Below are 12198 nucleotides of genomic sequence, written 5' to 3'. Positions count from 1 at the left end.
TATTGGATCCATATACAGTCTGTTCCTAATGGCAATGTTGGTTGCCTATACTTCCGCCACGCTGCCGTAGGGGGCGCCACGTGAAACCTTCACGTGACGGCACAGAACGGTTCTATTTGTGTTTGACCGAAGTCAGTGTGCCACAACATACGATCCGAAGGTTGCAGTGTAAATTGTAAAGACAAAAATCCAGAAAAACCCCCTAAAACCCGTCCCTTTTTTTCGTAAACAAAGTGTAACAAGTGTGAGTGAATGTTGGTAACAATGTTTCCGACCCCAGAGGCCCCAAAACAACGGATTGTTATGTGATTTCGGTAGGCTCCTAGCACATTATTGTCAATGTTTACGCAATTCCCTCTCGGCGTCCGATAAAATTTACGAATTTTTGCACCTGATCGACGTTTCGCCCACTTGTCAGTTTGTGGTATGCCAAACGTCAAGAATGACGTCAAGTTGGCCGCCCCCGCTTCTCTCACTGGGAAAAAAAATAATGTAAATTTTTCTCGCTGTAAATATCTCCCGCGAAAGCCTCAACACGACAAACAAACCTAATAATATTTTTATAAAACTGTCGAAAATTTCGTTGTTTTTCAAAGCGCACTCGACGCTCCATCTGGCTATTTTTATCTGATCCTACCTGTTTTTCGGAGTTAACTTCATCAAATCCTTGACCCCGAGGTCGCTTCTTGCAGTGCATTGTTTCCCATATACAGAGTGTCTCAATTAAACTACATATCCCCCAGTCACACCGAAGTGCATATAGGTGCATCCATGGCAAAGTGGCCGCGGCTTGACGTCATCACCACGCTAACATATTTTGTAACAATGCGCGTCGTGCGTCAAAATTGGGATAAGCGTGGCTCAGTAATTACCAGATGACTAAGTTTTTTTGGCAAAGTGAGGCTTTTTTCAAAGTCAGCCACAATTATAGTGCATCTATTACGAAGTGACCCTCATATTTTCACATTTAATGCCACCGGAAACATGAAAGAGCCATCAGAGATAACGGAGACTGTGCGATAATACTTCGCGGAAATCAGCGAGGAAAACAAGTCTCAAGTGTGCTATCGCAATTATCGCATAATCGATATCATGTTTTGTTTTTATTCGAGTTATTACTGGAACCAAGCCTCGCTTGCTTGATTTTAGCTTGTGGACGAGTGACCAATGACCAGTGGGTCCATGAAACAGTTGAGAATCTAACGAGGTCGATGACAGCGCAGAAAGAAAAAAGAGAACACCAATAAATTGTTATAAAAGCAAAAATAAACGGTCTAGATAACCTAAATTTCTTGGAATGTAAAACAAAGTTCCATAAGGTGTGCGATGGAAAAGAAAGTTGGGCGTAGATGATGACGGATGTCATAATTTATAACGATCTGTGTATACTTCTCCAACTTGGCAGTGTTGGCAATAATAATTACAAAGCAGAAGAACGTAAGTGGATGAAAATAGTGCATCTGCTGTAAATCACCGGCTAAATCAAGTTTGGCAAATTGGAGCGTTTTGCTTATACAAGTCTAAATATTTAAGAGCGAACTGTGGGCGAAGTTCAGGGCTTTGTAGAAAGCGAAGAAGCCACTATACCGGGTGTCTATAAAACACACATCGCCGTTGGCGTTGAAAACAACGAAAAACGAGAACTGTGCTTAACGTAAGAAACGTCAACTTTAAAAATTTGACATTAAACTGTTGAACTACTCATTCGACGTTATTATAACAACTAATAAAAGGCACTTACACTAGTTACATCTGATGGAAATTTTATTTACTTGGAGCATCTTAGAGAGTTGGCACTAATTAATTACTTAATTTTGATACACAACAAATGTCATGTCAAAATTGTCAAATGTCAAATTCTGGGGGACAATGATACCAATCTTGTATCTTAAAATTTTCAAAGTTAAATCGTCAAGATTACAAGCTTGAATAAAAACATAACTGTCAAAGTAGACATTTGTAACGTAATTCGACTGTAAATTGTCTAAACTAGAGCTCATTACAATCGGTCCACTCATTAAAAAGTTAAGTTAGAAGCAGTAATTTTAATCGGTAGCAGTTGGTAGCAAAAGCGTTTGACCTTGATGCAACTGTGACATGCGTAGAAGCTAATCGTCGCGCAAATTGTTAATTCATTAAGTTAAGATGCTGATACAGCCAACTTTGGCAAAATGTTAACCCCAAAATTCGCTACATTCAATTTTCCTCCAATTTTCTCCCTAAAGAATTGAAAGCCTGATTTACACCTACTAATTTTCGAAAATTGACACACGAGAGTGGACTATATGTACGTCATTTTTCCTATAGAGAATTCACAGATACACAAAGGAGCAATTTTAGAAATCAACTGAACTTGAAAGGGTAAATTAACTACCTGTAAATTCATACCAGGTGTTTATAAATGTTTCTAGCATTAAGGGTGGCTATGAAATGTCAAAGAAATTTGCCGCTAATTACAAATGTGGGTTTAGATTTGCAGTTAACCTCAATCATCGAGCAAAATTAATTTTGAAAAAAAATTGTTTTAATAAAGGTTTGAAACCTGAAAATCAAAGACTTGGGTATAAAAACGTAACATTCACGTCGTTAACGTGAATGACATTTTAAATGTAGTTAAAAACATAGTTACATTTACTATGGAAACTTAGCAGGATTTCCTGAGCCAACCTTGATGCTAGAAATATTTATAAAAGCTTGTACTAGTCAACAAATTTCAGAAAAAATTGTACCGAAGAAGCGGAAAGTCATTTCTAAAGTCGAATGGCCTTCTGATTCCAAATTACACACTTCTAGAGCAAAAGAGACCACTTTTAAGAATTTTAATTTAAAGATCCACCCTTTCGTAGAAACAAAATGGAGAAATTGGAATAAAACCCAAAAAAGAATTCAGTGATTGGCTGACATTATCTTTATCAGAGCGTTTTTACTACAAAAAACGCAACGAAACAATTAACGCGATCGTTGCTTTCCTTTCATTGGCTAGAGGTCCATGTTTATTGGACAAATTTCTAAGCCAATTAAATCACGCACAAAATGGAATCACTTCATTGGATGTTAATAACAAAAAACGTACGAAATCAAACTAATGGAACTTTGGATTTGCTGTGTTGGCTTTTGTTATCACATAAAATAATTAATATTTACGTTTATACAGGGTGCTATGTAAGTAAGACATCGAATCTTACCTGGAGATACTTTGAAAGCCTGTTTTACACAGCTCAATTTTTTAAAAAATGTTTTTGAAACTAAATATTTGTTTTCTAAGTTACAGCTTTTATTTCGACGATTCTTGAACGTTTTTAAGTGACTTTATTCCCGCACGATTTTTGGTGATGAAAATCGTTTAGTAATAGCACTTTTTTTTGTATGGTTTTTAAATAGAAATTAATTAACCCCAAAATTTGACGCGGGTTCAGATCTTTTGTTTTCCAGAGCACACTGGACGATACCCTTATAGAAACCGCGTATATGTCATGGCCTGCTCTTTAAGTTTGCTAAATCCCGATTTCCAGACGAAAGTGCGTCTTGGAATATTTGGAATTCCCAAGTGTCGGGGAGGAATAAGGTCGTATCTAATAATATTCCCTTTTGCTCGCAATAGGGAAAACCGATCACTGCAGTGAAACCTCCGATATTTTCGGCCGCTTGGCAATTAGCGAAAACACAAATAGAGATACCTACATTATTTTTATGTTTACGGATCAAAAATACACACTTTACGTAACGCGTAGTGATTGATTCTAGTGAGAAAAATCGCACTGATCGCCGATGCACCACCATCATAAGACGCAAAATATTATTTTTACAAGTCAAGAATCTCAGATATGCCAAACATCTGAACTTAATTAAGGTGGATGCAAGGTATTTATAGATCCGACTCGATACGCGGTCTGGCTGTGAAAAAGCGCTCATTTGGTGATAAGTTCACTGACTGAAAAAAGCGAACTTCGTTGAATGAGTGCCTTCTATTTTAGGCTGGAAATTCGCATGAAGGTGTCACAAGCTTGCCAATATCGGACCACCTGTTGGGAGGCCGTGCTGCCAAGATCGCCTTTCCACGATTCGGTGGGCTTTCATGGGCGGAGTACCAAAATTTTTGCACTAAAACACATGACGTTCTAAGTAAAAAAACGTGATTTAGATAGCCGCGCCGACGTCAGAAGTTTATTTTTACGTGTTCCGGATGATGCCCTCTTGAGTTGAAGCGTGTTGACCTTCTGCCTCTTTTGCAGCTTCCCCATAATGGCCGGCCATGTTCGCCGGAAGCAGACGCAGGTCGTCCAACATCCGTGTGATGCAGTTGTTCCATGAGCTGAAGCAGCAATTCCCAACAGTCCCCGATCACGTAGTGAGCGCTTGTATAGCGACCCACGCCCATTCGACCTCTCCAAGCAGAGACTCCACCATCCGCGAGATCTTGGAAGCGGCAGCCGCCCTCAACCAACAAGAGCCGATGGGACGCTCTCCACCGCCATCCCAAGAACCACCCCTTACCCACCCCTCGTCTCCCGATTCGGACCAAGCAACCGCCACCACGTCAACCGAACGAAACGAAATGAACGACAGTGAGAGTGACATTAATCGAAATGTTGTCAAGTCGGCCGGTGTTAAGTTTTCGAAAAAGTACGAGTCGGTCAGTGTGTGCACGACGCAGACGTCGTCCAAAGGAAAAAGCACGTTCTTCGTCAAGCGTCCGGATAAGTTGGACATCAAACCGGACTTCCCGCGACACAACATAAAACCCTCCGAGAAATGCAAAGACGTGTACAAACTGTTAAATTCGGACAACGTAAGTGATAAGCCGCCGCGGTCGCCCATCACGCACAAGCGACTGCCGCCCCAAAAAAACCAAGAGGTGGCGCGGTCACCCCTAGCCTCCCCGGAGGTGGTGAAGAGGTTACAAACCGCCTCCACCCCTACACAGACCACGGACACCTTATTGGGCGGCAACATGAACTTGTCGCTCAACGTCAACTGTTCCATGGATGTGGTGCAGAGTCCGACGAGGCGCACGTCGGTCTTACAGGTCACACCGCAACAGCCGTGGCTGCAAGAACCGCTCTCCCCCAGGAGCTACACCAGCGTGAACTTAACGCTGCGGCCGCCGTCGTCGGAGCCCCAACCGCCCATCGACATCACTTCGCAGAACTCGAGTCTGACTTATTCCACGAGCAGTTTCGACTCGCAGAAAGGGCTGCAAAGCCGGTTGCAGATCACCGTGGGACCTGGAGGAGGGAGCGTCTCGACGACGCGGGCTAGACCAAGGAGCAGTTACCACCCTGAAGGCAATGTCGAGGTGCCCAGCGTGATAGCCAACAGAGCAGGATCATTGAACAATCTCGCCACGACCTGCGAACGTAAGTAACCCCATTCTACCATCTATAATTAGACAATGCGTGTCAAAATCACAGCCCCCACATCGTTGTGAAACCCATCTGCAAAACAAACTAATTTAATTCCCCGTCGGTACAGATGGATGTACGTTTGACGACGTCCTTGTTGCTTTTAAAATTACGCCCTCAGCTTGCGTGGGCGGCCGCGATTTATTTATAGACGCCGGTGGGTTTGCAAACACCTGATTCGTAAAACGGAGATACCTGTGAAGCTAGCGGTTAACATACTAAGAAAGATTGACTCATTTATGTTTACAACGCGCATAAGATGGATATTTTCAAGCTGGTCCTTCGAGCCGGATCGATTTGTTAACTTAATTACGCGTTCAGGTGTTCCCTTGAGGTGCAAGCCAAACCGATTTCAGACGGCCAGGACGAAAATATTTTGAGGCGTTTCGATTTTGGCAAATGGACGCGAAAAATATTGATGGATTGATGGCCGTGGGCGCGTTTATTACTCTTGAACTTGAAATTCGGGGAAACGAGGGTGTTAATGCGCGAAGAGTGCTGCGGTCGACATTAAACAATCTAGCAGGCCGTGCGACAGCGGTTCGTGTGAGTCATCGAACGATACTTTCGTTTGTTTACTACATATTAATTATAGGTACAGTCGATAGGAAAAATGCTGAGCGTCAAACGACCAATTACAGTGACATTGACGATCAAGATTTTTCGCTCGCGACTGTACCATGTGTAAAAATACTAGATAAATAAACTTGAAAAAACAAATCCTTCAAGTTGCACCCAGCCACCTTTGTTTTTTTGTTTTTATTTAAATTGCATGTGAGGAACGCATAGATAATACAAAATTTGACGTGGCCGTGGGTAAATGACCCCGCAGAGGAGTTCCAGATACCAGAAGGCAAGAAAAATCACTTAAAACTCGTTCATTATCACCCGTTTATTACGCCAATTAGCGACTTTTGTTATAAACAAATTCCTGGAGTTGCAAATGACATTCTGGTTACGTGTGGAAATTACCGGTTTACTTGCGGTTATCATTCGTCTGCAGTTAACCTTGATAGCTATCAGAATCTGTAATTACCATTAGAAAAACCGAAGTACTAGGAATCTGGTGAAATCCATGTGAAAGCGCTATCTTATCTTAATTGTCACATTTTTATCGTTCAAGTCTGATTTAGTGTGCAAATAAATGCTAATACATGACGTTTTTACAATGAAAAAGATTGGTTGGATTTGACTTTCTAATGGCGTGGCAATTAATTACCAGTTAATGATTGGTCGAGTATGACGGTATGATTTTTTTTCATTGGGTAATAATCGGGAAATCAGTTGACCAATGGCGTGGGATTTAGAGCTTGACAAATGAAATGAAACAAGCGAGGTTCAACTGTACAATTTTTTATTTCCAGAGTATTGCAACATCTCATGACAAAAGTCCCTAGATTTTTCAAAAATGTAAAGTTCAATTTTTATGTCATTTTATGCCTAATTTATTAAGGTGCGCACAAAATGTCATGTCTGAATTGTCAAATTGTCTGGGGGACAATGATGCCAACCTGGCTATCTTACAATTTCCAAAGCTAATTCGTCAATATTCCAACTTTAAAGAAAAAAACAACTATCAAAATAGACATTTGACTGTAGATGACATTATTGACGTCGAAGATTTAACGTTCCCGACTGTATATGATAGATATAAGGAAAAATTATTTTCAAGCAGGCCATGATTTTGAACGTACGTCGGCTTCTTTATCGAAAACTGTCAAATTTCGCAAATATTTAATTTTTGTACGCCAAAACTGCTCCGGTGGTGTTAGTTACGACATGGATTTTTCCTCAAAGCCAACTGCGAATGCAAATTGAATGGATTTTAATAAAAACTGGTGGTTTTGTAGATTTCGAACTTTTCTTTGCGAATCCAAGCCAGAAAACGGCGAGAATATGCTAGAAAATGTCGTTTAGCATCGAAATAAGGGAATTTCTCTAAGAATTTTGCAGATTTCTGCACAGTAGCCGAACGCCGTCAGAGGCACTGAGGTTCGACTGTATTCCCCTTGAATCTTACGCCACTTTTTGCGTACTTGAATCACAATAAAATCGTGCCAGTCCTCTTATCTCTATCATTATCTCCAGCCTTGAGGCGATCCTCTGTTTTTCTTTCGGGGAAATGCGCTTCGGGTCACGTCTGCACCTGGAAAGTGTCGACGTTGTTTAATTGCAAGTTTGTGGTAGTCAAGGCCGTCCAATCAGTCAGTTTAATTTATCGAAAAAGTGTTTTTCTGGCACCGAAAGATGTCCGCGAAAAGCCGTTTCCCGAGGTGCTCTATAAATTATTTAAACGATGCAGATGTCGGACTCGAATTACAGAAAATATCAAATTTGAAGGCCTCGTAAACACTGTAAAAAACGGAATTTATTCGCCCAGCAAATCCCACTCTCTAATTAATGTTATTCGTGGAAATTATTGCAGGTTTTTGATCTCGCCATTGTAATCCAAGGTTATAAAATATCACCCGATAAAATCCCCCAACACCTGCATACGCTCCCAACTCCGAAAAGATAAATGTCCCTAGCAGCCGAAGCCAAGATAACATGTGTTTCTCAGTTTTATTGCGCGAGATATTAAAAAAAAAATTCTATTTTAGTCCCACTTTTCCCGTGTTTTCATTTATCAGCGACGAAAATTTCACAATGTCGATCACTTATCGCGAAACAATAGACGTCATTACATGTATCAATGTCACGAATTTACAAAAAAAACATCACCTGTTGATTTTTCGAAAATTTCTCTTGGCAAGGTCGTTAAGGTCGCAACGAAAATTTAGAATTTTTCGTGGGGACAATGTCGCGGCTAAAAATATTCCAGGGCCGGAATTTACTTCCGGGTTTGGAAAGTCTGAAAAGTTGTCCATGGAGGCCTTGACCAGCCGCTGTTACGAAGCCACGATGATTCATTACATGGTACCGTAATTTTACTACCGAGACGTGTGTCGTAGCTTCCACCGCAACTACCGATAACCCTTGTATTTATTTATTTAAAGTAAACAAAACTTATCTGTTTCACGCCCAGTCTTCTTTGAACCTTTGGCCATGATCGGCCCACGCTTGCATAGTTTTGGTACTTCCGATGAACTTTTATTAGAGAGCCATCCTCAGTTACCTTTGCAATTCAATTGTCTTTTTTTGGGCTACTAGATGGGAACTGTTCCTTCATTCAAAGACATGCGTTGAAATTTCACTGGCAACTAAGGATGATTTTTTTTTTCGGATGTCTTGGTTTTATGCTCTTTTTCTTGCAGCTCCGGTGATACTGAAGCAGCAGGCCCGAATCGAAAGACTTAAGATTGAGCTCAGGACGGAGAAAGCGAAACTGGAGGTGATGCAACATGAAGTGGCCGATTTAGAATTAAGTCGTGTAAAACCGGTCAAGTTTAAATTCAACGCGGAAATGGAGAAGCAGCTTCGGAGGGAAATCAAACATTTGCAGTGTCAGTGCGAACAGCTGGCTCTCGAAGCTGATAAGAGTAAGTCAAAGTGAAACTTTAATTAAGTATGACTTTAATGTCGACATAAAAGTCGACTAAAGCAACTGCTTGTTTATTTGTCTTAATTTAAACCTGTTGTTCTGTTTAATTGTACTCGAGTCTATAACTCTGAGGTCTTTTTTTAGACGGACCGGTGGACATCCAAGAAGACTTTTACCACAATATCTACACGGGTCAGCGGGGTCCTTTGCACATAGAAGGGGCTCGGAGGCTCGAAGGGCGGTACACCCAACAACCGTTATTTCAAGACAACGAGGGTCCTAAATGGAATTGTCACTTGTGTACATTCCTTAATCATCCAGACTTGGATAAATGTGAACAATGCGAAATGCCTAGGATATTACACGGTAAAAGTCCATCTAATCCGAATATCACCCAAGTCACTTTACCCGCTAACTACACCCTAGTGCCTTCTTATAGCCTCCCCAATTTCCCACCAATCAGAGGACCCGTTGTTGTTAACAGACCACTCGGATTCGTTGTTAACAACGCGCAAAATTTAGATAATCGTCAACAGTTCGCTAGGCCAAATTAACTGGCTGTGATTTTTCTTATAGAACTGTGATAACTTTATTTTGTATTGAGAGGATTATGGTACCTTATTGTATTGTTGTTATGAATAAAACTTGTTCTAATGACTTGTTTTTATTGTAGTTTCTGCAGCTCCAGGTGATAATATTCACATTCATGTCACTCCAAGACTATCTAGACGTAAGATATTGTGTGTTGTGTGATTTTAGCTTCTTTAACTTGCATGACTTAGTGTGGTGTGTAATAACAGACGGTAAGTATGTTTTCGGTGCTGTAAGAACCTCATTAAAGCATTCATTTTCAATTTTAGAGACTCCTTAATGCGCGGTTTGTGAGTTGGTACTCCTGACAACTGCTCGTCAAAAGTACCAGTTTGTTGACAGCTGACACTTGAGTTTAAAAAAAAATCTCTGCTGTACTTTAAGAGGTTTTTATTAGATCCATTGTTATTACGGCATTAGTCAAATAATCGAATCAAAACCGTGAAATTTCAAATTTCCCACTCGAAATTTCGAAGTTGGTGTTACTGAAAATTCCACATTGTCCAAACTAACCTTACTTTTTCAATTTTTTTGTGGGTGGAAACTACCAACACCGTCAATATTCCCGTTTAATATTCACAATGCTTTAAAAGTAGGTCAAACGTAATACAAAAAACAGGTTCACTCACCCTTATTCCCAGTGATGACGTCACACCTGCACCGACTAGATCCAGACTTGATCTTCCGTTATGTCCCAAAATTGACGATTTTTATTGAAAATGAGCAACTCGCGGCGGAATCCTTCAATTCCAGAAGCTCCAGAAGAGCTTTATCTGGGAGAGAACACTTCCGCATTTCCGTTACGATTTGAAACACTTTCGCGCCATAGCACTTGTTGAATTTCGCACTAAACTGATAAAAGTGATAAAACTGAAGTTCCCACACAACACCTTCACTCTTATCACTAAACCTGCACTAAATAACACTTCTTCACGGGTGGTAACTCAATAAACCTGCAAAAATTGGAAATTTGAGCTCGAGACGACGCGGAAGAGAAGCCAGACGTCATAGACTGTCGGGTAGTCTCGGGAACATTCGGTGCTTGAAGAGGTGACGTTATTAGCGGAAATTCACGATCTTTTGCGAAGGGGTGGAGGTTATGTTGTTTGGAATATAAAACACTTTATAAAAAAGCGCAAGTTGTCCCATTGGGTGCAGAAAAAAGTTGTACAATGTACCTACGTACAGTGACAGCCTAAAGTAACTGGTACAATTTGTCTGTCACTGTAGAGTGGATTCAAAAATAGTCAATATTGAACTACTAAAAGAACGTCATTTGAACTACTACTACTAATAATTAATTAAAGGCAATTTACTCAAAAGCAAAACCAGAATTTAACGTAATTATGCAATTTCATTCAGTTGCAGAAAAAAATCAAAAATTTTCTCACTTTTTTATTAGTGTCGTCAAATTGACCCTAATTATTTTGGCTACTTCGAGCCAGATTTACACAACTAAATTTTTGAGAAAACATTGGCCGAAACTTCCAGTTACTTGTGGCTATCATATTCATATTTCAACGAGTGGAAATACGACTCTCACGATGGTAAAATTGAATTTTCACGTAAACTTCGATTATTGGCGCCAAATTTGAATTTATCCAATGTTATGCACCCACAGCCCACTCTAATACTGTTTTTTTTCAGGTGTTGTACACTCTTGGGTTTTATAGTTGAAATCAGGTTATAAGAGAATTACGAACTGCTATTTTTTTATTTTCTTTACAAATTTGTTAACCAAACAAATATTTGCTCATTTAAAATACACAATGTGTAAATTAGGCGAAATTTTGTTAAGTTTGTGAATGTACATATTCTATTGTAAATTAAGACAAAAAATGCTTATTTTGATACAACTGAATTTATTAAACCGCAGTCCCTCTCTCCAAGTTCTGTTTGATTTCCGCCGTGTGCTCCCCATAGAACCGATCCAACTTCTTGTTGAATTTCGCGTTTCTCTCGTTGATGTAGTCAATATCAGCGTCGTCGTTGTGCGTCCTCCTCCTCGAATATTTGTTCCTTTTCGCGATCTGGTTCTCGAGATTCTTCACCATGTTATCAACAGCCTCTGGTCTATCCTGGTGGAGCCCGTGAATGATCACATGCGGCCCCCCATAGAACGGCTCTCCATACTTCGCTTTATCCTCTTCGTACTTCTCCATGTCTTTCGGCCCCATACTCCTCACCAACCGATTATACTGTCTAAACGTCGCCGCCTCGAAATCCGAGAAACCCTGATCAGGATTCTTCCGCTTCTTCTTCTTCTCAATCTTCTCAGCATCCACCGCTGATATCTCCAACAACTTCTTCCTGTCGTAATCCTCCCCAGTCTTCGCCGCCTCTTCTCGTTCCTTCTGATCATTTAATATCCACTCGGCTCGTTTCCTACGAGACTCGTAATTCGCTGGGAGTTTATTGCGAGCATCCTCAGCCACCACTTCTTTGTGGTTGTGGGTACGAGCTTCGTTCCGGAGATTGTGCAAGTTGCGGAGTTTCTTCATGCGTTCTCGCTGTTTCTCTGCGAAGGATTTCGCGGGCTCTGGCTCTGGGGCACTCATTTTGGGGTCACAACAAAGAAACGTCAAGATGACGGATGAAAAGTGAGGTTAAGTGCGTTGTAGAGGTTGACGTTTGGAGCGGCAACGCAACGGCGAAAAAGTTACTGAGCGGGTTTGAAAAAGGGCGCACGATTAGAAGGAAATGGTGGATGCGCCGGAATAAAAT

General features: G+C 40.8%; 2 protein-coding genes across 3 annotated transcripts; one reads left to right on the top strand and one right to left on the bottom strand.

Annotated features, from left to right (window-relative positions):
• Positions 1-90: 90 nt before the first annotated feature.
• Tab2 (TAK1-associated binding protein 2) lies at positions 91-11363 on the top strand. 2 transcript variants are annotated; one of them, XM_088040906.1, is made up of 6 exons: positions 91-314; positions 4233-5357; positions 8657-8881; positions 9028-9249; positions 9557-9613; positions 11122-11363. In XM_088040906.1, the coding sequence occupies exons 2-6, from the start codon at positions 4253-4255 to the stop codon at positions 11145-11147; spliced, it is 1635 nt and encodes a 544-aa protein (XP_087897032.1). In that variant the 5' UTR covers positions 91-314; positions 4233-4252; the 3' UTR covers positions 11148-11363. The 2 variants fall into 2 exon arrangements, with proteins under 2 accessions (XP_087897032.1, XP_087897031.1); XM_088040905.1 differs by lacking the exons at positions 9557-9613; positions 11122-11363 and having other exon boundaries at positions 9028-9540.
• On the bottom strand, positions 11170-12124 carry LOC148171025 (pre-mRNA-splicing factor Syf2). The gene has a single exon (XM_088040909.1). The coding sequence runs from the start codon at positions 12030-12032 to the stop codon at positions 11340-11342; it is 693 nt and encodes a 230-aa protein (XP_087897035.1). The 5' UTR covers positions 12033-12124; the 3' UTR covers positions 11170-11339.
• Between the last annotated feature and the right edge of the window lie 74 nt (positions 12125-12198).

Source organism: Gnatocerus cornutus, chromosome 7, assembly GCF_029298725.1.
Source record: "Gnatocerus cornutus isolate USDA-ARS CGAHR chromosome 7, icGnaCorn1.1, whole genome shotgun sequence".
Classification (NCBI taxonomy): domain Eukaryota; kingdom Metazoa; phylum Arthropoda; class Insecta; order Coleoptera; family Tenebrionidae; genus Gnatocerus; species Gnatocerus cornutus.
This window is presented reverse-complemented; position numbering and strand designations above follow the sequence as displayed.

Excerpts from the sequence above, each read along its gene's own strand:
- Tab2 (XM_088040905.1), top strand. The coding sequence starts at position 4,253 with ATGTTCGCCGGAAGCAGACGCAGGTCGTCCAACATCCGTGTGATGCAG. Across the intron at positions 5,358-8,656 it reads TCTCGCCACGACCTGCGAAC|CTCCGGTGATACTGAAGCAG; the intron begins GTAAGTAACCCC and ends TTTTTCTTGCAG. Across the intron at positions 8,882-9,027 it reads GGCTCTCGAAGCTGATAAGA|ACGGACCGGTGGACATCCAA; the intron begins GTAAGTCAAAGT and ends GTCTTTTTTTAG.
- LOC148171025 (XM_088040909.1), bottom strand. The coding sequence starts at position 12,032 with ATGAGTGCCCCAGAGCCAGAGCCCGCGAAATCCTTCGCAGAGAAACAG.